The following is a 27990-nucleotide window of genomic DNA, read 5'->3' on the forward strand; positions in this document are numbered from 1 at the left end:
TTGAGCTCTACTGCAGACCACATTTTCAAACATTAGTACTGGTGGTAGCACAATGGACACACCTGCTCGAGGATTTAAGCCTTGACATTTCTCTGATAGCACAACTATATTATTTCATTGAAAACCACAGGTTCCAACAAGAGTTCCCATGAATATTACAAATTGACACTGGCATCCAAACACCGCTTTGTCAATACATGTCCTTCTCTATCTGACAATCACAGCGTCACTTATATTTCTTAATCCTCACTGGGTGGTGTGGCAGACAATTTCTCACCATCATTCATACTATATAAATGGTGACTTGTGAATGATCAGAGATGGACCCTTGCAAGAACAATTGTGCAAAAATGGTGAGTCTAATGGTTTTTTAAGTAGATCTAAATGGGATGATATTTCGCTTTCAATCAATAATTTATAATTTTTTTCATGAATAATGATTTTCTCTTTTCTGCATCTCAATACTGCTGATCTCCTGCAGTCTTTTTTTTCAGGCATTTCCTGTCTATGTGCACTTGCTCCAGTGGCAACTGCACATCACTGCGTAATGCCAGCTTACCAGTTGTGACAACAGTGGACCATACTTGTACAATGTAGGTTGGTACTGTACACTGCTGGTAGTCTCCACCAGGGGTCTTCACAAGGTGCAGATGTGACAGGGTGAAAATGCAGGAGCACACTGGGGATGATTTATTAAAATCTTAGCGTGAAAAATCTGGTGCAGCTGTGCATAGTAGCCAGTCAGCTTCTAAAGCTGGCCATACACCATTCAATTTTCTTATTCAATTTCCTTTAGATTTGCCTTCAACTGTGTAGTACAAGGGCCTGCCTGATTGCACACAAGCTGAAAGTGTTCAGATTTGACCTCATATTATATGGTTTTGGTAAATCCAAACGAAAACTATAGAAGAAAATTGTATAACGTATGGCCAGCCTAACTTCAGCTTATTCAATTAAGCTTTGACAAAAAAAACTGGAAGCTGATTGATTTCTATGCAGAGCTGCACCAGATTTTGCACTCTCCAGTGTTAGTAAATCAACCCCACTAAAACAGGACGATGACTTTATAGCAAGATCACCAGGTATTAATTTAATCTAAAAAGGCTACTTTTGACATTACATTTGGTAATTTGGTTTAGAATTTAAGTGGAATGTATGGCAGCTCTGTACATACATATTCCAGAATGGTCAGGACTAAAAAAATATCAGTTTAAATTACTTTTTTATGTTAGTCATAAAAAATATGAAATATTTTATTTTAATATTTTGCGTTTTATTTACCAGCAGGAGCAGCTCTTGGCTCCTTTCCACACCTATTGCAGGCTCCAGTGACAAATTTACATACAATGGTAAAAGTGAATGATTCATGCCAGTCATGGGTGTGTGCAGCCTATTGCATTAGGGTGTGCACCCCCAAAGCTCAAACACATGTGTGTGTGTTTTTATATATATATATATATATATATATATATATATATATATATATATATATATATATATATATATATACACACACACACACCTAATAATAAAGGTAAACAGGCATTTTAAATTAAAACTTTATTAAATAAACACATTTCTACTTATTAAAATATTTAGTTTAGTGATGGAAGGCAAACCAAATGATAATGCCTGAACACAATTTTGCAACTTTACATGTGGTAGTAAAACGCACATATCATCGCTACTTTGTGTATCCAGGTGAATTATACTGCGTTTTTTACAGGACATATTGGGCTTTCTTTTGTAGGTAAATGGTAATGAACGTCTCATGATTTGTTTTATATCATCAAGGAAAACTGGCCCAAAATAGTAAAAAAATAAGATTTTTTTTTAAATTTAGCTGTATATTTCTTGCTATTACAGTAACTTACCACCATCAGATTTTCCATCTCCCTCTTTACTTTGGAGTCTTATGTTTATAAATCACTATTAATATTCTGCTGTCTTCATAGCAATCGCTGCACATTGACAGGTGAATGCCTCCGTATTTTATAGATTCATTTGTGGTATTTGCCCCTTCTTTTTCAAATATTTATTGCAGTGTTATCAGCACCTAAAGTGGCATGGATTGTATTATTATATGAATTCTCACGTTTTCGATATTTATTTGCTCAATGTCACATTATTTAAATCGCCATTATTTACATCCTTGCACATCAATGTCATGTTAGCTTTGTTGCATAAATTAATTTGGCAATCACTACAGCAGCGCAGCCCCGCCATTCCATATATATACCAATCATATTAGATACCGATAAAGTGCCTGCAGCAACGGGTCACTTTTCAACATTACATCTAATTCAAAGTTGAAGTATCCACTACACAGTTATTATGCCCCCAATCCCCCCTCCTAGCAGAACTCTACTCCCCCAATTCCCTATACCAGCACAAATCCCCCCCCCCCCAATCGTCCCCCAAATCCCCAACCCCATCCAAATTACCCTTTTCCTGGGAACAAATTCTTCCTCCCTACCCAAATCTCCCCCCAGCAGAAAACTACTCCCCCAATTCCCTATCCCTAGGATGGCCTAAAATACATTTTGCTGCTCCTGACGATTTCAGCAATACCTCACATGTGTATGTTATTTGTTGTTTGTATTTGGTTTTTATTATAACAAACCTACAAAATTTCTTAAAAGCATATAAAAAAGAATACAGACTTATATAAATGATATCAGCACATCCAACCCTAACCGAAAGACACCTCCACCATTGGATTCATACCATCCGGCAGGTTGCTTGTTTCCAGCGACACAAATGGGATTTCTTGCTGTGAAAGACTTGCATTTAATTATACTTCATTTCTTATAGCCCATAAATATTATAACTGACCAACCAGAGCCATATCTCTTTATCTACCATCACTGTTTGAGATAACATCCTAATTTTGTGAGCTTGTTACAATCCATTCTAGTACTTCTTCCACATGTGTCTGCTGGACTGCTCATATCGATGAATCGATCTTCTGGCCACTATGTGTATATATACTTACAATTGTGAAAAATATTGATAAGCTCCTGAAGAAGCAATATATCGTGAAACATGTCGAGCTTGCATTCTCAAAACGTTATCCTGCTCCCACTCTGCTAAGGGATCTTCCCAGTTGTTGTTACAATTATCGACCCTAGTCCAGCGGTTAGAGCTGGACGTGCTGACTATCATTTATATAAGTCTGTATTATTTTTATATGCGTTTGAGAAATTTTGTACGTTTGTTATAAGAAAAACAGTTTTTTACATTGGTGCTTGTAAAGTCCACAATTCTCCAAATTTAACCAAATCTTAAATAATGGGATGTAGCACATTATTATTATTATTATTATTTACACACCCACAGTACCATCCCATGGTGTATTTGTGTTAGTTTGTCTGATTTGTTGTACTTTCTGTGGGTAAGGGAACTGGACTGCACAGTGGTTACCACCAAGCTGGCCTAGGTCCCTCCTTGCTACTTCTCTAGATGGAATACACACATTCCTGTCTATTAGACTCCACCATATTGCGTCACAGATACGCCAGGCCTGAGGCCCACCCACTTCACAGTACTCACAAATTCCTGGCCAGAGGCCTGTTTTCCTAAATAATTAATGTCCACACAAAATGTCTTTTCAAAAATTTACTGAAGAACAACTTGCATATCTCATTGACATAATGATATTCCTCTTCACAGTGTATAGCACAACAATCTCATTAATATGACTTGTTGAATAGCAGCTACCTTCCCAAACAGTATATTATACGATTCTCAACTATGGGTCATCTCTTGGTATGTACTGCCAGTCCCAGCCCAGAAAGCCTTCAGACTACAAACCTACAAGATGTAGGTCAGGGGTAGCTGATTTTTTTCTGCTTTCTCCCTTGCAAGTCCCCAAACATGGGTCCTCATCTCAAGCATCCTGTCAATGCAGCCCCATAGGAGACCCTCTGTCTTGCATAGATGAAAGACCTACGGCCAGGGGTGACCTATTGACATGCTACCATCTGCTCTGGGACCCACCCACAATAGATAAAAAAAGACACCCACTAACATCACTGGGGCGGGGTGAAATAATCTCTAAAAGGGCACTACACCTGCCAACACGTGTAATATATGTTGCTTATTATTAAAAGACAATGCGGTTGATTTACTAAAGGCAAATATACTGTGCACTGCACGTGCATGTGTTCTAGATCTAAGGGGAAGCTCTGCCAATTTCTATCATTCAATCACGTGCAAGTAAAAATTCAGTTTTTTTTTTCATTTTCCTTGCATGTGATTTGATTGGGCATTCTTTTCATTTTCCTTCTTATTATAATCAGGACATGCTTATTATAATAGTGCATGCTAATAAATATATACCTGTAAAAATAAATAACATAAACTGCTCTATAGATAAGCAAGGATATAGATATATATATACAATATATATATTATTGTATTATATTGATCTATGCATACTTAAAGTATATCTATTTGCTTTTTTTATATAGGGGTGGGATGGGTTAGAACCTTGTCATTTTTTTTGCTTCCATTCCTATTAAGGAGAATTTACCCCAGGGACAGAACAGTGAGGAGTTCATTTATAAAGAACTTGTATAGCCATTTGCCCACTGGAAGTGCATGTACATTCATTCTATGTGAATAAAAACTGTTATTATTAGGCTATATCCTTTGGTTTTGAATTTCCTATAATCCTTAGCTCCATCTAGTGGCCAAATGGGGTATATTCTATTTAAAATTAATCATTTACAAACCAAAAGTGCAGAATGTAGCCTAATAACATTAGTTTTTTGCCCCATTCACACAGAACAAACATACATGCCATTTAACTTGATGAATGGCTATGCAATATCTTTACACATATACCCCTGTCTTTCTAGTTGTTGCCTAACTTGTTGCTTAATATTGCTTATTCAATAATCGTGTGGAGAAGAGCTCCCCTGTCACAAAAGTCCCCAGACCTTTGCACTGTTTTATAATAAGTAGTGATGGACGAACTTCCGACGGGACGTTTCGCGAACGCGAAACGCGAACGGACACAAACGTTCGCGAAAACGACCGTTCGCCGCGGGCTCCATTGACTTCAATGGGAGGCGAATTTCGCAAACCTTTAGGTCGAATTTGCGGCCACGGGGTAATTATTAGGGGGTAGCACGTAGTCCCACCACCTGGACAATAGCATAATACATGTATGAGGTGAATTTGGGATCGATAACTACAAGCATTTTTTTTTTATTTGGGAAATTGTTCTGACAATTCAGGACTATGGAGCTAATGAAGGCAATGGAGGAGAGGGAAGGTCAGGGACCAGGGTAGGCAAACAAGAGGGTGCAGGAGATACAGAGCACTGACAGCAGCACCGTAATACAGAGCACTGACATCAGCACCGTGACATACAGCGCTGACAGCAGCTCCGTGACATACAGCGCTGACAGCAGCTCCGTGACATACAGCGCTGACAGCAGCTCCGTGACATACAGCGCTGACAGCAGCTCCGTGACATACAGCGCTGACAGCAGCTCCGTGACATACAGCGCTGACAGCAGCACCGTGACATACAGCGCTGACAGCAGCTCCGTGACATACAGCGCTGACAGCAGCTCCGTGACATACAGCGCTGACAGCAGCTCCGTGACATACAGCACTGACAGCAGCTCCGTGACATACAGCGCTGACAGCAGCTCCGTGACATACAGCGCTGACAGCAGCACCGTGACATACAGCGCTGACAGCAGCTCCGTGACATACAGCGCTGACAGCAGCTCCGTGACATACAGCGCTGACAGCAGCTCCGTGACATACAGCGCTGACAGCAGCTCCGTGACATACAGCGCTGACAGCAGCTCCGTGACATACAGCGCTGACAGCAGCTCCGTGACATACAGCGCTGACAGCAGCTCCGTGACATACAGCGCTGACAGCAGCTCCGTGACATACAGCGCTGACAGCAGCTCCGTGACATACAGCGCTGACAGCAGCTCCGTGACATACAGCGCTGACAGCAGCTCCGTGACATACAGCGCTGACAGCAGCTCCGTGACATACAGCGCTGACAGCAGCACCGTGACATACAGCGCTGACAGCAGCTCCGTGACATACAGCGCTGACAGCAGCTCCGTGACATACAGCGCTGACAGCAGCTCCGTGACATACAGCACTGACAGCAGCTCCGTGACATACAGCGCTGACAGCAGCTCCGTGACATACAGCGCTGACAGCAGCACCGTGACATACAGCGCTGACAGCAGCTCCGTGACATACAGCGCTGACAGCAGCTCCGTGACATACAGCGCTGACAGCAGCTCCGTGACATACAGCGCTGACAGCAGCTCCGTGACATACAGCGCTGACAGCAGCTCCGTGACATACAGCGCTGACAGCAGCTCCGTGACATACAGCGCTGACAGCAGCTCCGTGACATACAGCGCTGACAGCAGCTCCGTGACATACAGCGCTGACAGCAGCTCCGTGACATACAGCGCTGACAGCAGCTCCGTGACATACAGCGCTGACAGCAGCACCGTAAGCAGCCCCAGGAGGAAGTCAGCACAGCACAGGGATGGTGTGATCCCCTCATAATAAGAACCCCCAGGAGGAAGTCAGCACAGCACAGGGATGGTGGGAGCCCCTCATAATAAGAACACCCAGGAGGAAGTCAGCACAGCACAGGGATGGTGGGAACCCCTCATAATAAGCAGCCCCAGTAGAAATATGACACCGCTCAACCTCTTCAAAGAGGAGGGTAGGGGCATATAGTACGGTGTGCTTTTTTGGGTCAGGGAAGTGAGCCAAATGAATTAAGAAGGTCTGTGTGCTTGATTCCAAAAATTGTTTATAGACATATACATGGTCTACTGATCACATGTGTTGAATTCCTCCGAGATCCATGCCTCATTCATTTTTAGAAATGTGAGGTAGTTAACACTGTGGTGAGCTAGGCGAGTACGCTTATCGGTCACAATCCCCCCTGCTGCGCTGAACGTCCTTTCGGACAGGACACTGGATGAGGGGCAAGCCAACAGTTCGATTGCAAATTGGGCAAGCTCTGGCCAGAGGTCAAGCCTGCCCACCCAGTAGTCTAGGGGTTCATCACTCCTCAGAGCGTCCACATCGGCCGTTAACCCAATGTAGTCGGACACCTGACGGTCTAGGCGTTCCCTGATGCTGGATCCGGATGACACCTGTCGATGGGTCGGCTGAAAGAATGACCTCATATCCGAAGTCACCAACACATCTTCAAACCGGCCTCTTCTTGCAGGCGCTGTTGGATTGGTACCCGCAAATCCTTCTCTGGGAGTGGGAATTGCTCCTCTGCCAGCGCACGCAAAAGCAGAATGCAGCATTTCTCGAAGCAAGGCCTGGAAGTGCTGCATTCTGACAGCCCTCTGCGACGGCGGTAACATTTCCGCCATTTTGTGTTTGTACCGGGGGTCTAAGTACGTTGCCACCCAGTACTGGTCCTTGACCCTCATGCTTTTTATACGGGGGTCCCTATTAAAACACTGGAGCATGAAGGCCCCCATTTGCACTAAAGTGGAAGCGGTGTGGTGGCCTGGCTCCTGCTCATCATCCAGGATAATGTCGTCCTCTTCATTCTCCTCTCCCCATCCTCGCACAACAGGGATCCCAGAAAGGTTTAAAGCATGCTCTTCTTGCTCCTGCTCATCCGCCCCGGCACCATCCTCCTCTGACTCCTCATCAGACTCCTGTTGTTGACTTGTCTCAGATAGAGTAGCCCCCCCTGGGAATTCATCCAGCATTGCGACTTCCTCATCTTCCCGCTCCTGCTCCTCCACAGCCTGATCAATGACACGACGCAATGCACGCTCCAGAAAGAAGGCATAAGGTACCATGTCACTGATGGCGCCATGGCTGCGACTGACCAGTTTGGTGATCTCCTCAAATGGCCGCAGAAGTCTGCATGTGTCGCGCATGAGCAGCCACTGGCGCGGTGAAAAAAAACCCAGCTCCCCAGAACCGTTTCTTTCGCAGAGTTCATACAGGTAGACGTTAACTGCACGTTTCTGCTGGAGCAGCCTATCAAGCATATAGAAGGTTGAGTTCCATCGCGTCGGGCAATCGCAAATAAGACGTCTGACCGGCAGATGGTGTCGCCGCTGAATGTCAGCAAGGCGAGCCATGGCCGTGTAAGATCTTCTGAAATGGGCCGAGATTTTCCTTGCCTGCCGCAAGATGTCCTGGACCCCAGGGTATTTGACAAGGAATCGCTGCACGACCAAGTTTAAGACGTGTGCCATGCACGGCACGTGCGTGATTTTGCCCTGTTTCAATGCGCTAAGCAGATTGGCACCGTTGTCACACACCACTTTACCAACTGTCAAATTGAGCGGTGTTAGCCACTCATCTGCCTGTGAACGCAAAGCTGAAAGGAGTGCCGGGCCAGTGTGGCTCTTTGCTTCCAGGCACAACAGACGCAGCACGGCATGGCAACGTCTCACCTGGCATGTGGAATAGGTTCTGGGGAGCTTGGGCGGTGCAGTGGAAGAGACGCTAGCAGCGGAAAAGGAGGAGGCAGCTGAGGAGGAGAGGGAGGAGGATGGAGTAGGAGGAGGAGAAGAAGAGTCAGGCCTGCATGCAATCCGTGGCGGTAAAACCAAATCTACACGGGTGCCACGGGTTACATGCTTGACGGCCGTCAGAAGGTTCACCCAGTGGGCAGTAAAACTGATATACCTTCCCTGCCCGTGTTTGCTAGACCACGTGTCTGTGGTCAGATGTATCTTGGCACCGACACTGTGTGCCAGAGATACATTCACTTGCCGCTGAACATGGCCATATAGCTCTGGGATGCCCTTCTCTGAGAAATACTTCCTTCCTGGGACCTTCCATTGTGGTGTTCCAATGGCCACAAATTTGCGAAAGGCCTCCGAGTCCACCAGTTTATATGGCAGTAGTTGGCGGGCTATGAGTTCTGACAAGCCAGCCGCCAACCGTTGGGCAAGAGGGTTATCCGGCGTCATCATTTTTTTACGCTCAAACATTAGGCCCACGGAAGCCTGCCTTTTTGCAGAAAAATGTGAGCTTGGCGTGATGGAAGGTGGAGTGGAGGACAATTGTGAGGAGAGAGGAGAAGGAGAAGTAGAAGACGAGGCTGGACGGTGAGAGCCTGCAGTGTGGCTTTGTGTGTTCCGTTGCTCCCACTGGGCTCGGTGATGGCTGCTCATGTGCCTTCTTAAGGCGGTCGTCCCTAGGTGAGTATTGGGCTTACCGCGACTAACGCGTTGACTGCAAAGATTGCAGATGGCAACGCTATTGTCAGCAGCGGACACGTTAAAAAAAGCCCACACTGCGGAGCCATGTGCCGGTGTCCTGGGAGCGCCAGATGTGACCGTACATGGTCGATGACTCGCTCCTGATACATTTGCAGTCTGCTTTGTCCCTGCTGTGCAATGTAAGTCATTGCTGCTTCTCCTCCCTATCTGCTGGTCCATATCTCCCTCTGAACTCCCCTCCTCTTCCTCTCTTGTGGGCACCCACGTGACATCACTAGACACGTCATCATCAACGTCACCTTCCCCACCGCTATAAGTAGAGTAGGCAGCAACACCGGGGACCAACCTCCTCCTTGGGCTGATCTGGGTACTGGCGTCAGACTGCTGAGTAGCGCTTGTTGCTACCTCCTCTTCCTGATCCAATACCAAGAGTGGCTGCGCATCAGAAATGTCCTCTTGATATGGATCGGAAAATAATTCCAGTGACTCAAGCGGAAGGTATGTGGTGGTGGTGGTGGTGGTCGTGTTGTTGGTGGTAGTGTCTTTGGGGGTGCACATAGCAGAGAGTGAAGAAGAGGGTGCAGATCGAGAGGATGAGGAGGGTGCAGAAGAGTAAGGCTGAGCGAGCCACTCAACCAAGTCTGGTGCATCCTTTAAAGTAATTGAACGCACCTTCTGCAACTTCCCACTTTGGCTCAAGCCTGTTGCTCCTGCCCTACCCCTACCACCCCTGCGGAAGGGCCTGCCTCTTCCTCTGCATGTCATTTTTTAAATGACCCTGTGACAAAACTCTTAGTCCCTATACCGCTGAAGGACTGCTGCAGTATAGGTGAGCGGTCAGCAGTGGTGCACGTCAACCCTATCTATTGTGGACCTATAGCGGTCCTTACAGAACAGCAGACTGTACCGCACTCAAGCCTATGTACCGTAGCACCCTATACCAAGTTACCAGTCCTTATAAGAACTTTTGTGGACCAAGCAGGTTGTGTATTAGTGTTTAGCAGACTGTACGTCAGTCCCTATACCGCTGAAGGACTGCTGCAGTATAGGGCAGCGGTCAGCAGTGGTGCACGTCAACCCTATCTATTGTGGACCGATAGCGGTCCTTACAGAACAGCAGACTGTACCGCACTCAAGCCTATGTACCGTAGCACCCTATACCAAGTTACCAGTCCTTATAAGAACTTTTGTGGACCAAGCAGGTTGTGTGTTAGTGTTTAGCAGACTGTGCGTCAGTCCCTATACCGCTGAAGGACTGCTGCAGTATAGGGCAGCGGTCAGCAGTAGTGCACGGCAACCCTATGTATTGTGGACCGATAGCGGTCCTTACAGAACAGCAGACTGTAACGCACTCAGGCCTATGTACCGTAGCACCCTATACCAAGTTACCAGTCCTTATAAGAACTTTTGTGGACCAAGCAGGTTGTGTGTTAGTGATTAGCAGACTGTACGTCAGTCCCTATACCAATGAAGGACTGCTGCAGTATAGGGCAGCGGTCAGCAGTAGTGCACGGCAACCCTATGTATTGTGGACCGATAGCGGTCCTTACAGAACAGCAGACTGTAACGCACTCAGGCCTATGTACCGTAGCACCCTATACCAAGTTACCAGTCCTTATAAAAACTTTTGTGGACCAAGCAGGTTGTGTGTTAGTGTTTAGCAGACTGTGCGTCAGTCCCTATACCGCTGAAGGACTGCTGCAGTATAGGGCAGCGGTCAGCAGTGGTGCACGTCAACCCTATCTATTGTGGACCGATAGCGGTCCTTACAGAACAGCAGACTGTACCGCACTCAAGCCTATGTACCGTAGCACCCTATACCAAGTTACCAGTCCTTATAAGAACTTTTGTGGACCAAGCAGGTTGTGTATTAGTGTTTAGCAGACTGTACGTCAGTCCCTATACCGCTGAAGGACTGCTGCAGTATAGGGCAGCGGTCAGCAGTGGTGCACGTCAACCCTATCTATTGTGGACCGATAGCGGTCCTTACAGAACAGCAGACTGTACCGCACTCAAGCCTATGTACCGTAGCACCCTATACCAAGTTACCAGTCCTTATAAGAACTTTTGTGGAACAAGCAGGTTGTGTGTTAGTGATTAGCAGACTGTACGTCAGTCCCTATACCAATGAAGGACTGCTGCAGTATAGGGCAGCGGTCAGCAGTAGTGCACGGCAACCCTATGTATTGTGGACCGATAGCGGTCCTTACAGAACAGCAGACTGTACTGCACTCAGGCCTATGTACCGTAGCACCCTATACCAAGTTACCAGTCCTTATAAGAACTTTTGTGGACCAAGCAGGTTGTGTGTTAGTGTTTAGCAGACTGTGCGTCAGTCCCTATACCGCTGAAGGACTGCTGCAGTATAGGGCAGCGGTCAGCAGTAGTGCACGGCAACCCTATGTATTGTGGACCGATAGCGGTCCTTACAGAACAGCAGACTGTAACGCACTCAGGCCTATGTACCGTAGCACCCTATACCAAGTTACCAGTCCTTATAAGAACTTTTGTGGACCAAGCAGGTTGTGTGTTAGTGATTAGCAGACTGTACGTCAGTCCCTATACCAATGAAGGACTGCTGCAGTATAGGGCAGCGGTCAGCAGTAGTGCACGGCAACCCTATGTATTGTGGACCGATAGCGGTCCTTACAGAACAGCAGACTGTAACGCACTCAGGCCTATGTACCGTAGCACCCTATACCAAGTTACCAGTCCTTATAAAAACTTTTGTGGACCAAGCAGGTTGTGTGTTAGTGTTTAGCAGACTGTGCGTCAGTCCCTATACCGCTGAAGGACTGCTGCAGTATAGGGCAGCGGTCAGCAGTGGTGCACGTCAACCCTATCTATTGTGGACCGATAGCGGTCCTTACAGAACAGCAGACTGTACCGCACTCAAGCCTATGTACCGTAGCACCCTATACCAAGTTACCAGTCCTTATAAGAACTTTTGTGGACCAAGCAGGTTGTGTATTAGTGTTTAGCAGACTGTACGTCAGTCCCTATACCGCTGAAGGACTGCTGCAGTATAGGGCAGCGGTCAGCAGTGGTGCACGTCAACCCTATCTATTGTGGACCGATAGCGGTCCTTACAGAACAGCAGACTGTACCGCACTCAAGCCTATGTACCGTAGCACCCTATACCAAGTTACCAGTCCTTATAAGAACTTTTGTGGAACAAGCAGGTTGTGTGTTAGTGATTAGCAGACTGTACGTCAGTCCCTATACCAATGAAGGACTGCTGCAGTATAGGGCAGCGGTCAGCAGTAGTGCACGGCAACCCTATGTATTGTGGACCGATAGCGGTCCTTACAGAACAGCAGACTGTAACGCACTCAGGCCTATGTACCGTAGCACCCTATACCAAGTTACCAGTCCTTATAAGAACTTTTGTGGACCAAGCAGGTTGTGTGTTAGTGATTAGCAGACTGTACGTCAGTCCCTATACCAATGAAGGACTGCTGCAGTATAGGGCAGCGGTCAGCAGTAGTGCACGGCAACCCTATGTATTGTGGACCGATAGCGGTCCTTACAGAACAGCAGACTGTACTGCACTCAGGCCTATGTACCGTAGCACCCTATACCAAGTTACCAGTCCTTATAAAAACTTTTGTGGACCAAGCAGGTTGTGTGTTAGTGTTTAGCAGACTGTGCGTCAGTCCCTATACCGCTGAAGGACTGCTGCAGTATAGGGCAGCGGTCAGCAGTAGTGCACGGCAACCCTATGTATTGTGGACCGATAGCGGTCCTTACAGAACAGCAGACTGTAACGCACTCAGGCCTATGTACCGTAGCACCCTATACCAAGTTACCAGTCCTTATAAGAACTTTTGTGGACCAAGCAGGTTGTGTGTTAGTGATTAGCAGACTGTACGTCAGTCCCTATACCAATGAAGGACTGCTGCAGTATAGGGCAGCGGTCAGCAGTAGTGCACGGCAACCCTATGTATTGTGGACCGATAGCGGTCCTTACAGAACAGCAGACTGTACCGCACCCAAGCCTATGTACCGTAGCACCCTAGACAGACCAAGTTACCAGTCCTGATAAAGAGCTTTGTGGAACAAGTGAGTTGTGAATGATTAGCAGACTGCAGCAGAAGGGCAGCAGTCAAGTATAATATTCTTTCTATATTTGGAAGAAAGAATATTATACGTGTACAAGCCTATTACCGTACCACTGATACCAGTCCTGAAAAGAACCTTTGTGGAACTAATAGTAACAGCAAGTCTTTAAAATTATCCTCACTGCCTGACACACTGCTTCCTGCCTGTCCCTATACAAATTGGCAAAAAAGAGTAGGCTGGAACGATTAGCTGGAACAGCTCTTTTGTGGACCTGATAGTAACAGCTAATGATGATGATGATGATGATGATGAAGAAAGACTAATCTGGCTGAGCTGTCCCTAAAATAGCAGCATACAGCGCTCTGTCCCTTTATCTAAACTGACAAAAGAAACTCAGGCTGCTGACCTAACACCTATACCAGTCCTGAAAAGAACTTTTGTGTACCAAATAGCTAGCGTTTTCTCTGTCCCTACTCCACACAGGATCCTTTCCCTACAGTGACAGAAGAAAGAATGTAAAATGGCCACCGGATCGGGTGTATTTATAGGTTAGGGGGAATGTCCAAGTGTCCATGAGCTGTCATGTCTCAATTGGTTGTCCTGTAACACATGATAAACGTGTCACGAAAGGTTAAAGTTCTTGTATACATTAAACACGTAAGTCCGCCGGGGCGAACGACGGAAAAAGGCGTTCGAACCCGCGGACGGCGAAAGTCGGAAATTCGCCGCGAAACGACCGCCGGGCGAACCGTTCGGCCATCACTAATAATAAGCACTATAAATATAAATATTCAAAGGAATCGAAGACAAAGAGCTCCAAATAAGAATTTTTATAAATATCAACCTCAGTATACCTAGAACATTGCTGTTTACTATATGAAATATACTCAACGATTTTTATCTTGTGTGTGTGTAATAGTATGCATGTCTTCCTCCCAGTGCAGAAAGGAAAAAACATTGATGTTTATGATCTTATTTATTCATCTTTTGCAGAGGATCCTTTTGACAGTGTGTATTGTGCTCGCAGTCTCAGTGGCACTGTCCAGTGCTTTATGTACACATGGTAGATTAAACATAGACTTTAAAACAAGAACTAAAGGTAAGTACCAGAAAATTTACATTTTGAACCCGGTAACTCTACTAGGTTTTACTTGCACAACCATTCACAAGGAAAAAATAGTGCTCGCTTTCTCTACCTCTCTGTAGAAGTAAATGCCATCATTTCCCACATCTCTTTTATTTGTACATTAAGACCCCTTTCACGTGGCAGGCATTTTTTAGGTGCTAAAGGTGCTAAAATCGCACCTGTAAAGCGCCTGAAAAATGCCTCCCCTTCAGCCCCAGTGTGAAAGAGAGTGCTTTCACACTGGAGCGGGGCTCTTGTTAGAAAAAGTCCTTGCAAGCAGCATCTTTGGAACGGTTTAGGAGCGGGGTATGCACCACTTCTCCAACGCCCCTGCCCATTAAAATCAATGGGTACTGCTGTCAAAGCGTGCTTACAAAGCGATTAGGCGGCGGCGCTTTTCAGGCACATTTAACTCTTTCCTCTGTGGTTAAAAGCTCCCCGCAAGCGGCTGAAAAGCGCAGCTAAAACATCCGTAAAGCGCCACTAAAACTAGCAGCATTTTACCACTACCGCGGCCGCGCTGTGTGTGTGAAAGGGGTCTAAAAATCACACTATTGCCATGATTGTGCACAATCCCGGGCATACATCATGGGAGGCAGAGAAATAAAATCTTTTTTTTTGAGCTGCAGTGTGTATGCGCCCTTATAGATCTCCTATTATTCTGTACCGGTAAAATTTCCAATATGCTCTACTGGTTTATCTTCTAGTTGTATTACTGGCCACCTGCATTAAATTGTGTTTTATATCTGCCTGAAGTTCAGCTTCAGCACCACTTACCTCTATAGTAAAGGAGGCCTGAGTACATTCCACATCACCTTATTTCACCCCAGCTGATTCGTTGAAAAATCAGGCCCTTTGAGTGATACACAAGTAGTATTCTTTCCCTCAAATGTTCACCTTTCTGATGACTGACAGCCCTTTAGTAATTCAGTGTTAGGCTGGATTCACACCTATGCAGTTTTAGTGCTTTTTGCATTTTGCAGATTTGCACTACAGAACGTGTTCCATAGGAATCCATGTTAAATGGACTGTAGTGCAAATCTGCAAAATGCAAAAAGCACTAAAACTGCATAGGTGTGAATCCAGCCTAATGCCAATGGCTGCTTTCATTAGTAAGGACAAAGCACCTGATCCTAACTGCCTTGGCTAAGCAGCTCTTAAATTTTCCAATGCATTTGTAGGGCTGGTTCACACTGCCCTGGACAGCTGCCTCCCACTAAACTGCAGCAGTTTAGTATGCGGCACCTGTCTGTTCTTGCTGCAGTGAGCCGTTGATAGTGGGCAGTGTGATGCGTGCTTCAAACACGTCAAACAGCTCCCTTTTTTTGTACCAACTTTATTTGAAGTGCACAAAAGTGACACTTAATTCATGTCACTGTACACTGTACAGCAGCATGCTGCGTTGGACTGTTGTATACTGAAATGTGATTCACAATTTATTGCAGCTCATTGTACCGCACCTCTGGGGTTTGTTGCACAATATGTGGTTTATTTTCAAAATCTGGTGCAGCTGTGCATGGTAGTTAATCAGTTTCTAATTTCAGCCTGTTCAATTTAATTTTGACACAAAATATATATATAATGCTCATTTCTGGGAAATTCTCACCATCCTCTAACCTTTGATCCCATCCCCCAACTCATCCCTGCTGGAAAATTAGCCTAAATCCAATATATTTCTTCCACTAGGGTGTATGCACAAGGGTACATTTCATGAAATGAATACCAAGTGGACTGTCAAATGTGAAGAGTGCGAGTGTTCACAGAGTGGGCTGTACTGTTGTACCAGGTATGATGTTAAATGTATTCCTGAATGAAAAATTTAAATACGTTTTCTTGTTGTTGCACAAGCTCACAACTGAAAAGGAGTATATTCTGCTTCCTTATTCCTAAACATCCTGGCAAATAAAAAATACAGTAATTAATTAAAAAAATTTTAACAAATGGGGAAAATTTATAATTCATACATTTAGGGTTGACCAATCGAAGTACAATGCTACAGAACAGGGGTGTAATTAGAAATGACGGGGGTCCTATAATTAAATATTTAGTAGACCTCCTAGCAGCATGCATAAATGGTGCAGAACCCAGCATTAAGAGTTTATACTCTTGGATCAAGGGGTAAGGCAAAAAGGCAATGGTAAGCAGTTGAAAAAATGCCCCATGTGATTGGTCAGTGGGGGAGAAAAAACCCTGACCCCACATTAGTGGTCAGGAGGAAAAATGCCCTGCTGGCAGTGGTCAATAGGAAAAAAGTACTGCATGTCCTGGTGTCAGTGGATAGTAAGAGAAAATTATGTCCTGGTGTCAGTGGTCAGTAGAACAATATTATGTCCTGGTGTCAGTGGTCAGTAGAAGAATATTATGTCCTGGTGTCAGTGGTCTGTAGAAGAATATTATGTCCTGGTGTCAGTGGTCAGTAGGAGAAAGTTTACTCAAGAGAGTGTTTTATTTAATCCTATATACCTGGAGGAGTAAGCTGAAGAAACATCAAGCCCAGGATGTCTGCAATAAAGCGCAACGGACTTCAAAGCTTTATTTGGTGGGGTCAACAACACTCAGTGAGCTTACGACCATTTGAGGGAGCACATTTGATGATTTAAAGTTTGAAGAGGGGAAGAACTTGTTCATTACATTTTGGGGTTTTTTTCAGTTTTTTGCAAGTTTTTCTAGTTTTTTTTTATTTTAACATATACAAGCTTATTTGATGGACACTTTGTTATATATGGACTTCTGTTGATTATATGTCTTTCTGTATCAAAGGGATTTGGGTAGTAAGTAGGATAAAATGATGTTCTGGTGTCAGTGGTCAGTAGGAGAAAATAATGTCCTGGTGTCCATGTTCAGTAGGAGGACATTATATCCTTCTGTTAGTAATCAGTAGAAGGAAACTATTTCCTAGTACCAGTGATCAAAGGAAGGAACAAAATGCCCTGGTGTTAGTTGTCAGTAGGAGGAAAAAGCGTCACATCAGTGGTCAGTAGAAGGAAAAAAATGCCTCAACATCAGTGGTAAGTAGGAGAAAAAAAGCCTCATCAGTGGTCAATTACAGTAAAAAAATGGACAGCTTGAAGTTTCATAGTTTGTAAGGTTGAATAAAGACACCAGTCCATCCAGTTCAACCTGAGTGAGTGTCTACAACTGTCCCCATCCCTGTACACTCGCACCAGTCCCTACCCTCAAGGAGGCCACAATCCAAGGTCCCCATTCATATACTAGGGCCAATTTTGGATAGAAGCCAATTAACCTACCTGCATGTCTTTGGATTGTGGGAGGAAATTGGAGTACCCGGAGGAAACCCACGCAGGCACATGGAGAACATGCAAACTCCAGGCAGGTAGTGTCGTGGTTGGGATTTGAACCAGCAACCCTTCTTACTGCTAGATGAGAGTGCTAACCACTACACCACTGTGCTGCCCCAAGTCTTGGACCAATGGTAAAGCACCATTAGCCCCAACTGTCCAATAAAAGGCACATGCTCCCTTCCAGCCCAGCCCTCTTAATTACAAGGAAATGCATGTGTTTATGGGTATAAGATTTACCCATAATCCCATGTTTTTCTCACATAGTTAAGAGGGAGAATGAGAATCTTTTGCTACTGAAAAGGTACTGTTTTTTAACAGCCGCCACAGTTATACTGTGGTAGGTTGGCTCCTCTGCATGAAACCACGTAGCTGTACTTTGGCTCGTGGGGGCCGGATAGCAGGCGCGTGTGCCCGCTGCATAGCGGAGATGCCGGTGCTCGCGGCCAACAGTCGTGATGACCACAGGCCACGAGCGATCATGACCAGGAGGCACAGAACAGGGACAAGTGTGTGTAAACACACACTGCCCTCTTCTGTTCTTCTGTCCCTCTTCTGTTCTGACAGGAGTAACAGACCCTGTTTTCCTATTGGCTGGTGAACCACGATCTGTCACTTCCTGTAGTTAGTCCCTCCCCCTTCAGTTAGAATCACATAGAAGGGAACACAGTTAACCGCTTCACCGCCCCCTAGTGTTAACCCCTTCACTGCCAGTGACATTTTTACAGTAATCAATGCATTTTTAATAGCACTGATCGCTGTATTAATGGCAATGGTTCCAAAAATGTGTCAAAGTTGTCTGATGTGTCCAGTATAATGTCACAGTCATGATAAAAATCGCGGATCGCCTCCATTACTAGTGAAAAAAAAAAAATAATAAAAATACTATAAATCTATCCCCTATTTTGTAGACGCTATAACTTTTGAGCAAACCAATCAATGTACGCTTATTAGGATTTTATTTTTTTACCAAAAATATGTAGAAGAATACATATCAGCCTAAACCGGGGAAAAAAAAATGTTTTTATATATATTTTTGGGGGATATTTATTATAGCAAAAAGTAAAAAATATTGCATTTTTTTTTCAAACTTGTCACTCTTTTTTTGTTTATAGCGCAAAAAATAAAAATCGCTGAGGCGATCAAATACCATCAAAAGAAAGCTCTATTTGTGGGGAAAAAAATACATAAATTCTGTTTGGGTAAAACGTCGCACAACCGCGCAATTGTCAGTTAAAGCGACGCAGTGCCCAATCGCAAAAAACGCTCTGGTCAGGAAGGGGGTAAATTCTTCCGGGCTGAAGTGGGTAATTAGGCTAAATCATATATTATTATGCTATATGTTATAACATAATAGCAGCAGCGGGTGCACAGAGCAAAATCGTTGCTCTCTAATTGAAATTTGTACATTACAGATTCCTTGAAAGAAGAACTTTAAAATGTGTCCTCAAGACAAAATAGCCGAAAAAAAGGGGGGGGGGGGGAAGGGGGAGGAAGGAAGTGAACTTAAATTAAGTTCTACTAAGAGGAATCTGTCAGTATATTCATACATGAGAAACAGAAAACATAAAAGCCTGACTGAGGTCAACCTCAATTATACACTCTGTATGTTGTATCCATAGATAAGTGTAACAGGACTCAGTGATCTGACACATGCATAGAAATATAAAAATCATTAAACACAACTATAGACATTACAAAACCCACTATCTATCTCATGAAAGCATAATTGCCCAATTATTAAAAATACACACAACCATGGCAGCTGCAGGGAAGTTGCATAAACAACCTCCTCTCCCAAAAGAAAAAAGGTGAGGAAAACACCTGGGGGGAGGCCCACGCCGTTTTTTCGGCGTAGGACTTCCCCTTTAAGCCCATACCAGGTGATGGGGCCAGCAGGGGCGTACCTAGAGCACTCGGCACCCGGGGCGACTATCTGGCACCCCCCCCCCTCACTTTAAAATGTAAAAACACTGCACTGTGTCCCTTGCATACCTCTGCATCCCCCAATATCTCTTTGTCACTACTTTGTACCCCCTCTCCACAACTGGACTCCTTTACATTGCACAGCCCCCCGCAGCTCTGGATCCCTTTACATTACACACCTCTGGACCCATTTACATTACAAAACGGGTGAACCTCTAGACCCCTTTACATTACACAACCCCCTGTACATCTAGACCTCTTTACATTACACAACACCTTGCACCTCAGGACACCTTTACATTACAAAACAGTCTGCACCTCTGGACCCCTTTACATTACATAGCACCCTGCACCTCAGGACACCTTTACATTACAAAACGCTCTGCACCTTTGGACCCCTTTCAATTACACATCACCCTGCACCTCTGGACCCATTTACATTACACAAACCCCTGGACCTCAGGGCCCCTTTACATTGCACAGCACCCTGCACCTCTAGACCCCTTTAAATTACACAACACCCTGCACCTCAGGACACCTTTACATTACAAAACCCTCTGCACCTCTGGACCCCTTTGCATTACACAACCCTCTGCACCTGTGGACCCCTTTACATTACACAGCACTCTGCACCTCAGGACACCTTTACATTACAAAACCCTATGCACATTTGGACCCCTTTACATTACACAGCACCCTGCACCTCTGGAACCATTTACATTACACAACCCCCTGAACCTCAGGGCCCAAAATGACATTAAACATAAATAACATCATTTAAAACTGCTTGCGGTTTTAATGTTATATCTGGTTCCTGCAATATGGTTGAAAATCATTGAGAACAATGGCATGGGTAGCCCTCCCTGCCCATTACCAGCCCCTTTGGGTCTTGTACGCATATTAAGGGGAACCCAGTACCCATATTAAAAAAAGGAAATGCGTTTGGCCCCCAGGCCCTATATACTCAGAACAGCAGTATATAGGCGGTGCAAACAAGACAGAGACTGTGTAGATTTGTTGTGTTAAGTTGAATCTGTTTGCAATTTTCAACTGGTACATTTTTAAAGTGTAGCTCCAGTCAAAAAAACTATTTTTAAGCTTTTTGGAAAATATAGGGAAGGGTTATCACCCCTGTATAATTTGTTTTGTCGTACATCTTTTTTCATCTCACTTGCTGTTGTCTCCTTCCGTTTGCAAGTAGGAGATGTTTGTAAGTTGGATGTTTGAAAGTAGGGGCCTGCCCTATATGCTCTGCAGAAATGGCGCAACAAGGTGTTGGTTTTGCCACAGCATTGTAAGCCCTCAAAGTGACTCTTGGTGGGCGCTGGAGCGCCCTGCTGTGAACGATTATATCAAGAATTGTAATTACATGCCATTGTTGAACAGTGGTAGAAAAATTGACCTTTGGTGGTTGTGGTGCTGGTGCCACAACACTATAAGTCCTCACAGTTACTCTGGGTGGGCACAGGAAGGGGCCCTCCTGTGAAATATTATATCAAGAATTGTAATTACATGTCCCTGTTAAACAGGGGCAGAAAAATTGGGCCTTAGGCACTGGTGCTGGTGCCACGACACTGCAACCTCTCCCATATATTCTAGTTTTATTTCAGGAATTAGCCCTGCTGCAAAGCATTGCATCAAAAATTGCAATTAAACGCCCCTGTTAAACAGGGGCAGAAAAATTGGGCCTTAGGCACTGGTGCTGGTGCCACCACACTGCAACCTCTCCCATATACTCTTGTTTTGTTGCACGAATTAGCCCTGCTGCAAAGCATTGCATCAAAAATTGTACTTAAACGCCCCTGTTAAACAGGGGCAGAAAAATTGGGCTGATGGCATCACCCAGAACCAGAAATGTTCTTCCAACATATCAGCAGAGGAGGAAGAGGATAGACAATCAACATAACAGGACAGTCACTCAGCTTCAGCATAGGCAGTCTTGAAGGGATGTGATATTTAAAAAAAAATTATTCGGTTACATCAGCTTCAGGTGCTTGGTAGCTGTAGGTGATCCAAGACTGATTCATCTTTATGAAGGTCAGTCGATCAACTGATTCGGTGGACAGGCGTACCCTGTGATCGGTAACAAAGCCACCAGCAGCACTGAAGGTGCGTTCCGAAAGAACGTTGGATGCAGGACAGGCCAGTAGCTCAATTGCATACTGTGCAAGCTCTGGCCAGTGATCCATCCTCAAGACCCAGTAAGCCAGAGGATTTTCGGTGGGAAAGGTGTCCAAGTCTGACCTTGCCCCTAGGCATTCCTGCACCATGTAAATCAGACGCTGGCGATGGTTGCTGTAACCGATCATACCTTGGGGCTGCGGGCTAAAAAATTGTCTGAAAGCATCAGTCAGACGGCCACCTTCTCCACCGCTCCTTCTGACCGATGCCTCAGCAACACGTTGTCCTGGACCAGGAGTTTGTAACCTCCCAGTCTCTGGGAACGCGTTGCAGAGACCTTTCTGCAAGGCCTCCCGGAGATGTCTCATCCTCTGCTCCCTCTGCGATGGCAAGATAAGGTCGACAACCTTACCCTTGTAACGTGGATCAAGGAGAGTGGCCAGCCAGTAATGGTCCCTCTCCTTGATCCGAAGAATACGAGGATCCTTCCGCAGGCTTTGCAGGATCAGGGAGGCCATGCAGCGTAGGTTAGCTGAGGCATTCGGTCCGGAGTCCTCTGGGTCACTAAGGACAACATGATCCGCAGCTACCTCCTCCCAGCCACGTACAAGTCCACGTGTTTCTTGGGACTGTAAATCATCCCTACAAGACTGCTGTTGCTGATGCTGAGTGCCAGCCTCCACCTCCATGCTGACACAATCATCCTCCTCCTCCTCTTCCTCCTCCTCATCCTCTTCCTGTGTGATGGGTGGCACAGCAGGAACACTGTCTGGATAAAGGGGGCCTTGAGAGGCAAGGAAATCCTCCTCTTCCTGCCTCTATTCTGCCTCAAGTGCCCTGTCCATTATTCCACGCAGCGTATGCTCCAAGAGGTGGACAAGAGGTACAGTGTCACTGATGCATGCACTGTCACTGCTCACCATCCTTGTGGCCTCCTCAAACGGTGACAGGACAGTGCATGCATCCCTGATCATGCCCCACTGGCGTGGTGAGAAAAAACCGAGCTCCCCTGACCCTGTCCTGGTGCCGTAGTCGCACAGGTACTCATTGATGGCCCTCTGCTGCATGTGCAGCCACTGCAGCATGGCCAACGTTGAGTTCCACCTGGTGGGCATGTCACATATAAGGCGGTTCTTGGGAAGGTTCAACTCCTTTTGGAGCTCAGCCAGCCGAGCACAGGCATTAAATGATCGGCGGAAATGCACACAGACTTTCCTGGACTGCTTCAGGACATCCTGTAAGCCAGGGTACCTGCCCAAGAACTGCTGCACCACCAGGTTAAGGACGTGAGCTACACAGGGCACATGGGTCAGTTGTCCCTGTCGGAGGGCGGAGAGGAGGTTGGTGCCATTGTCGCAAACCACCATTCCTGGCTTAAGCTGGCGTGGCGTCAACCCCCTCTCGGCCTGCCCCTGCAGAGCTGACAAAACATCCGCCCCAGTGTGGCTCCTGTCCCCCAAACAAACCAGCGCAAGCACGGCATGGCATCGTTTTGCCTGCGTACTTGCGTAGCTCCTGGAACGCCTACGGAGCACCGCTGGTTCTGAGGACAGAGCACTGGAAGAGGCCATGGAGGAAGAAGAAGAGGAGGGGTGGAGGAGAGAGGTGTGTCACAACCAATAGTAGCATTTTGGAGGCGTGGTGGCGGAACAACCTCCAACACTACTGCACCTTGTCCTGCATCCTTCCCAGCTGCCAGAAGAGTGACCCAATGGGCCGTGAAAGACAGGTAACGTCCCTGTCCATGCCTGCTGGACCATGAGTCAGCGGTAATATGCACCTTACCGCTGACCGCCCTGTCCAGCGAGGCAAGGACATTGCCTTCCACATGCCAGTAGAGAGCCGGAATCGCCTTCCGTGAGAAAAAGTGGCCTTTTTAGACCTGCCACTGAGGAACCGCACATTGTACAAACTCACGGAAGGGGGCCGAGTCTACCAACTGAAAAGGCAGCAGTTGAAGTACTAGCAATTTAGCCAAGCTAGCATTCAACCGCTGGGCATGTGGATGGCTGGCAGTGAACTTCATTCGCCGGTCCAGCAGCTGGGGCAGGGACATTTGCCTGCTATAATCGGACGTGGGTGTACTGCTAGCAGAGTGCCCGGATGCACTTGGCTGTGACACACCTAATTCTACACCTTCATTCCTCTCAGAGCAGGTTTCAGAGAGGACTGAAGGTCTAGTGGGGTTGGAGATGCCAGCTGATGAGGAGCAAGGAGAGGTCCGCTTTGTTCTTTGGTGTGGGTCTTTGAGGTACGCTTGCCAACGAGCTGCATGGCAGGTCAACATATGTCTGGTCAAGCATGTGGTGCCCAAGCGGCTGATGTTTTGGCCACACGAGATACGCTTGAGACATATGTTGCAAATAGCAGTGGTGTGATCTGATGCACTCGTCTCAAAAAAGGCCCACACCAAAGAACTTTTAGAATAACGCGCAGAGGCAGCGCCCTGCACAGGCGGAGCTCTGCGGTGTGATTCAGTCGGTGTGCTGCCCCTAAGCTGGCCCCCGGAGGGCATCCTGCCTCGTTGGACATGTGCCTCCTCCTCCTCTTCTCTCCTACCAGGCACCCACGTGGAGTCAGTGCCCTCATCATCCCCTCCCTCTTCATCGCTGTAGAAAACCTGGCAATATGCTGCAGCTTGTGGAACATGACTGCCAGATTGCTGTCCTTCTTGAGCATCCCCTCTCTCTGCATTCACGCTACTGCCTTCCTCTAGCTGAGTGTCATCATCAGAGCCCACAAAACACTGGGCATCCTCCTGGAGCATGTACCCAACACTGTGCTCAAAGAGTTCAGGAGACTCTTCAGGAGGACGTGGTGGGTCTATGGAAGGAGTCACTGATGATGACATTGAGACGAGGGAAGACGATGCGTTGGCAGCTGCTTTGCTAGTACCCTGAGACTGGGTGAGAGAGGATGAGGAGGATGAAGAGGGCTTGGTCATCCACTCTACCAAGTCGTTGGCATGTTGCGGTTCAACATGTCCAGCTGCCGAAAAGAAGGACAAGCGTGTTCCATGGCCAAGTGCTGATGACAATGCACCGCGTCCACGACCAGCACTGTTGTCTCTAGACACAGAGCCTGCTTGCCCTCTTTTATCGTCTCGCGCCTGTCTGCCTCTCCTTGCTGGCCTTCCAGACATGGTAATGGCCTGAAGGGAGTTGGGTAAAACAGCAGTTGGGTAGTGTATATTGTGCTGGAGGCACACAACACCCACTAACTCCTGCAGATGCCTTTATTATAGAACACCAGAGATAAAGGGATATACTGTAATGGAGTCACACAACACCCACTAAGCCCTGCAGATGGCTCTATTAGAGAACAGCAATAAAGGGTAGATACAGGTGTATATTGTGCTGGAGGCACACAACACCCACTAACTCCTGCAGATGCCTTTATTATAGAACACCAGAGATAAAGGGGTATACTGTAATGGAGTCACACAACACCCACTAAGCCCTGCAGATGGCTCTATTAGAGAACAGCAATAAAGGGTAGATACAGGTGTATATTGTGCTGGGGGCACAAAACACCCACTAACTCCTGCAGATGCCTTTATTATAGAACACCAGAGATAAAGGGGTATATACAGATGTATACTGTGAGGTGAATATAGTGGTGTATACTGCGGTCAGGGCACGCAGACAAAAACCACTACAGAAGAGCAAGATCGAAAATCGGCCGATAAAGATCGGTGTATACTGTGTTGAAGGTACACAGAACACCCACTAACTGCTTCAGACGCCAACCCACTACACAAGGCCGCCGCGCTGGTGGCCTTATATAGTGTGGGGCGTGTATTACACAGCCTGAGCTATGATTGGCCACAGGCATCCTGCCTGTGGCCAATCATGGCTCTCCTCGTTGCTGGCGCTGTGATTGGCCAAGCATGCGGGGTCACAGTGCATGCTTGGCCAATCATGAGCCAGCAATGCACTGCGATGACGCAGTGCATTGTGGGCCGTGAGCGCCACACGAATTTGTCGCGAACGGCCCATAATGTTCGGAATTCGCCGAACGGGCGAACAGCCGATGTTCGATTCGAACGTATGTTCGACTCGAACAAGAAGCTCATCCCTAGTCATCACGTTCTGAAAGATCGGATTTTCCGACAACTTTGTCCGATCGTGTGTATGCGACAGTTTTGGACAAGATCCGTCGGACAAAATCCGATGGACACAATCCGACGGATTTGGTTGTTGGAATCTCCAACCGTGTGTACAAGGGCTAAGAATGTGGAGGAACCATGAATCTAAAGGGATCAGAACAATGCAAAGGGCTGGGAACAGAGAGATGACTCAGATTTAGACACCTTATTCCCTGTCTTTTTACCTCCAGCTACATTTTACTGGAGTTCTTTGTATCAGTATACATTTAGGTTGATTTATTAACCACTTAACAACTGCCTGCATTTTTCTGCAGATGGGTGGCCGCCTTAGGCAAAGCGACGTACTGGTACGTCTCTGCCTACTTTCGAGTTTAGGGCGCAGATGAGGGATGAGAAATTGAGAGGTCATTAGTAAAAAGCAACACACTGTACACACATTACACATAGTTAGGCGCACATTTAACCCCCTAATCTCCCTAAATGTTGAACCCCTTCCCAGCCAGTGTCATTAGTACAGTGACAGTGCATATTTTTGCACTGATCACTGTTATAATGGCACTGGTGATGTCAGTGGCAGTTAGTTAGTTCCCCCAGTATCAGTTAGTGTCAGATTGGCTGCCACAATATCCCTTTATAGTCCCTTTATAAGTCTTTGATGTCCCCATTAGTAGTATTTAAACAAAAAAATCCAGTATATATACCATAGTTTTTAGGTGCTATAACTTACCTGCAAACCAATCAATATATAGACTTATTGGGAATTTTTTTCATAAATAACATGTAACAGAATACACTTTGGCCAAAATTTATGAAGAAATACGATTTTTTTTAGATTTTTTTTTCTCAATATGTTTTATAGCATAAACTAAAAAATACAGTTTTTTTTGTTTTGTTTTTCAAAATTTTCATATTTTTTTTGTTTATATTGCAACTCCCCCCCCCTCCCCCCACACTGTCGGATGGTCAGGTTACAGGAGAAGGATTGGTGTGACAATAGCGAATACTCATTCACTATTGTCACAAAACTTGGTGGACTCAGAGCGCATTGCTCTGCGCCCCAAGCCCACCCTTTTTTTAAGCCTCTGGCTTTAATCACGTGCTTCAAAAAAAAACAACCCATTTGAATCCACGCGTCTGGTGTCCCAAATGTAGATTGGGGGGCCTGACATTGGATTAGCTCTTCCAAACACTTCATCACTTTGGTATGTATGTACTGCTGTCTGTCCAACAGAAGCTGGTCTAACAGCCAGTTTCTGTCTAACGGTCCTGCTGGAAAACCAGCATAGATGGGTAGGCAGCGTCTGGGCACCCCTAATGGACGGGCCGCCACTGCAATCAAATGTAAGCAAAACTTCTGTTTCTTTTTTGGTTTTCCTTGCAAATGATTGGATATTTAAAGTGAATACCATTCCATTTCATCTTATTCAATACAGCAAAGTGATCATCCACTTGTCACTTTCCAAAAACAGAACTCTCTACTCCTTTAGTAAATCAACCTCATTGTTTATACATTGAGTAACATTTATCTTCTCTTTGACAGTACTCTTATGCCATCTGGCTATGACCAAGAGGCATGTAACTCGATGCTTGATGAGGAATCATGTACCTACAAAGTGACCCGAAAAGATGACCCGTCCATTCCATGCGAGTACAAATCAATGAAAGGGTAAAAGATCCGACTGCGGAGGTTCAATACATCAGAAGACATTGCACACCTAGATATCAACTACAAAACTAGCATTGAGCATTTCCTGACAAAAATCACTAGCCTTACAATAAATAATACATTTTCATTCTTGTTCTTATTCTTAACCATGTGTAGTACTGTAAAGGTGCAATGGTATTCTTCAACAAATAACACTGTAATAATATATATTTTAAAATGATCTCTAATGCTGCTACTTATTGTATTTTCATCTTGTATTTCCTGTAGTGAATACATCCATATAAAATAATGGCAACAACATTGTTTGTGTCCTTTTAAGCTCTGTTTTCATGAAACAAACCTATTTCCATAGGAGTTGAGAATGTTCTAGAGTTGAGAAATTACAAGAGAGCTGGCTACAAGACCACCATTGGAAAGCATAGGGCCTGATACAGCCTACCTGATAGGGCCCCCCTCCCCTGCTCACC

The 27990-nt window shown here is 45.8% G+C and overlaps 1 protein-coding gene across 1 annotated transcript; it reads left to right on the forward strand.

The window, feature by feature from the left end:
* Positions 1–282: 282 nt before the first annotated feature.
* Positions 283–27807, forward strand: LOC143929874 (beta-microseminoprotein-like). Its single transcript, XM_077453835.1, has 4 exons — positions 283–353; positions 14271–14376; positions 16090–16189; positions 27398–27807. Exons 1-4 carry the CDS (start codon positions 321–323, stop codon positions 27525–27527), a joined length of 369 nt encoding a protein of 122 aa, XP_077309961.1. The 5' UTR covers positions 283–320; the 3' UTR covers positions 27528–27807.
* The last annotated feature ends 183 nt before the right edge of the window (positions 27808–27990 follow it).

Source organism: Lithobates pipiens, unplaced genomic scaffold (assembly GCF_037356315.1).
Source record: "Lithobates pipiens isolate NorthernLeopardFrog02 unplaced genomic scaffold, aLitPip1_a1.2 Scaffold_25, whole genome shotgun sequence".
Lineage (NCBI taxonomy): Eukaryota > Metazoa > Chordata > Amphibia > Anura > Ranidae > Lithobates > Lithobates pipiens.

Bases quoted from the DNA above. Each gene is read 5' to 3' on its own strand.
- LOC143929874 (XM_077453835.1), top strand. From the start codon at position 321: ATGGACCCTTGCAAGAACAATTGTGCAAAAATG. The intron at 354-14,270 runs GTGAGTCTAATG...CATCTTTTGCAG, and splicing joins AGAACAATTGTGCAAAAATG to AGGATCCTTTTGACAGTGTG. The intron at 14,377-16,089 runs GTAAGTACCAGA...TTCTTCCACTAG, and splicing joins CTTTAAAACAAGAACTAAAG to GGTGTATGCACAAGGGTACA.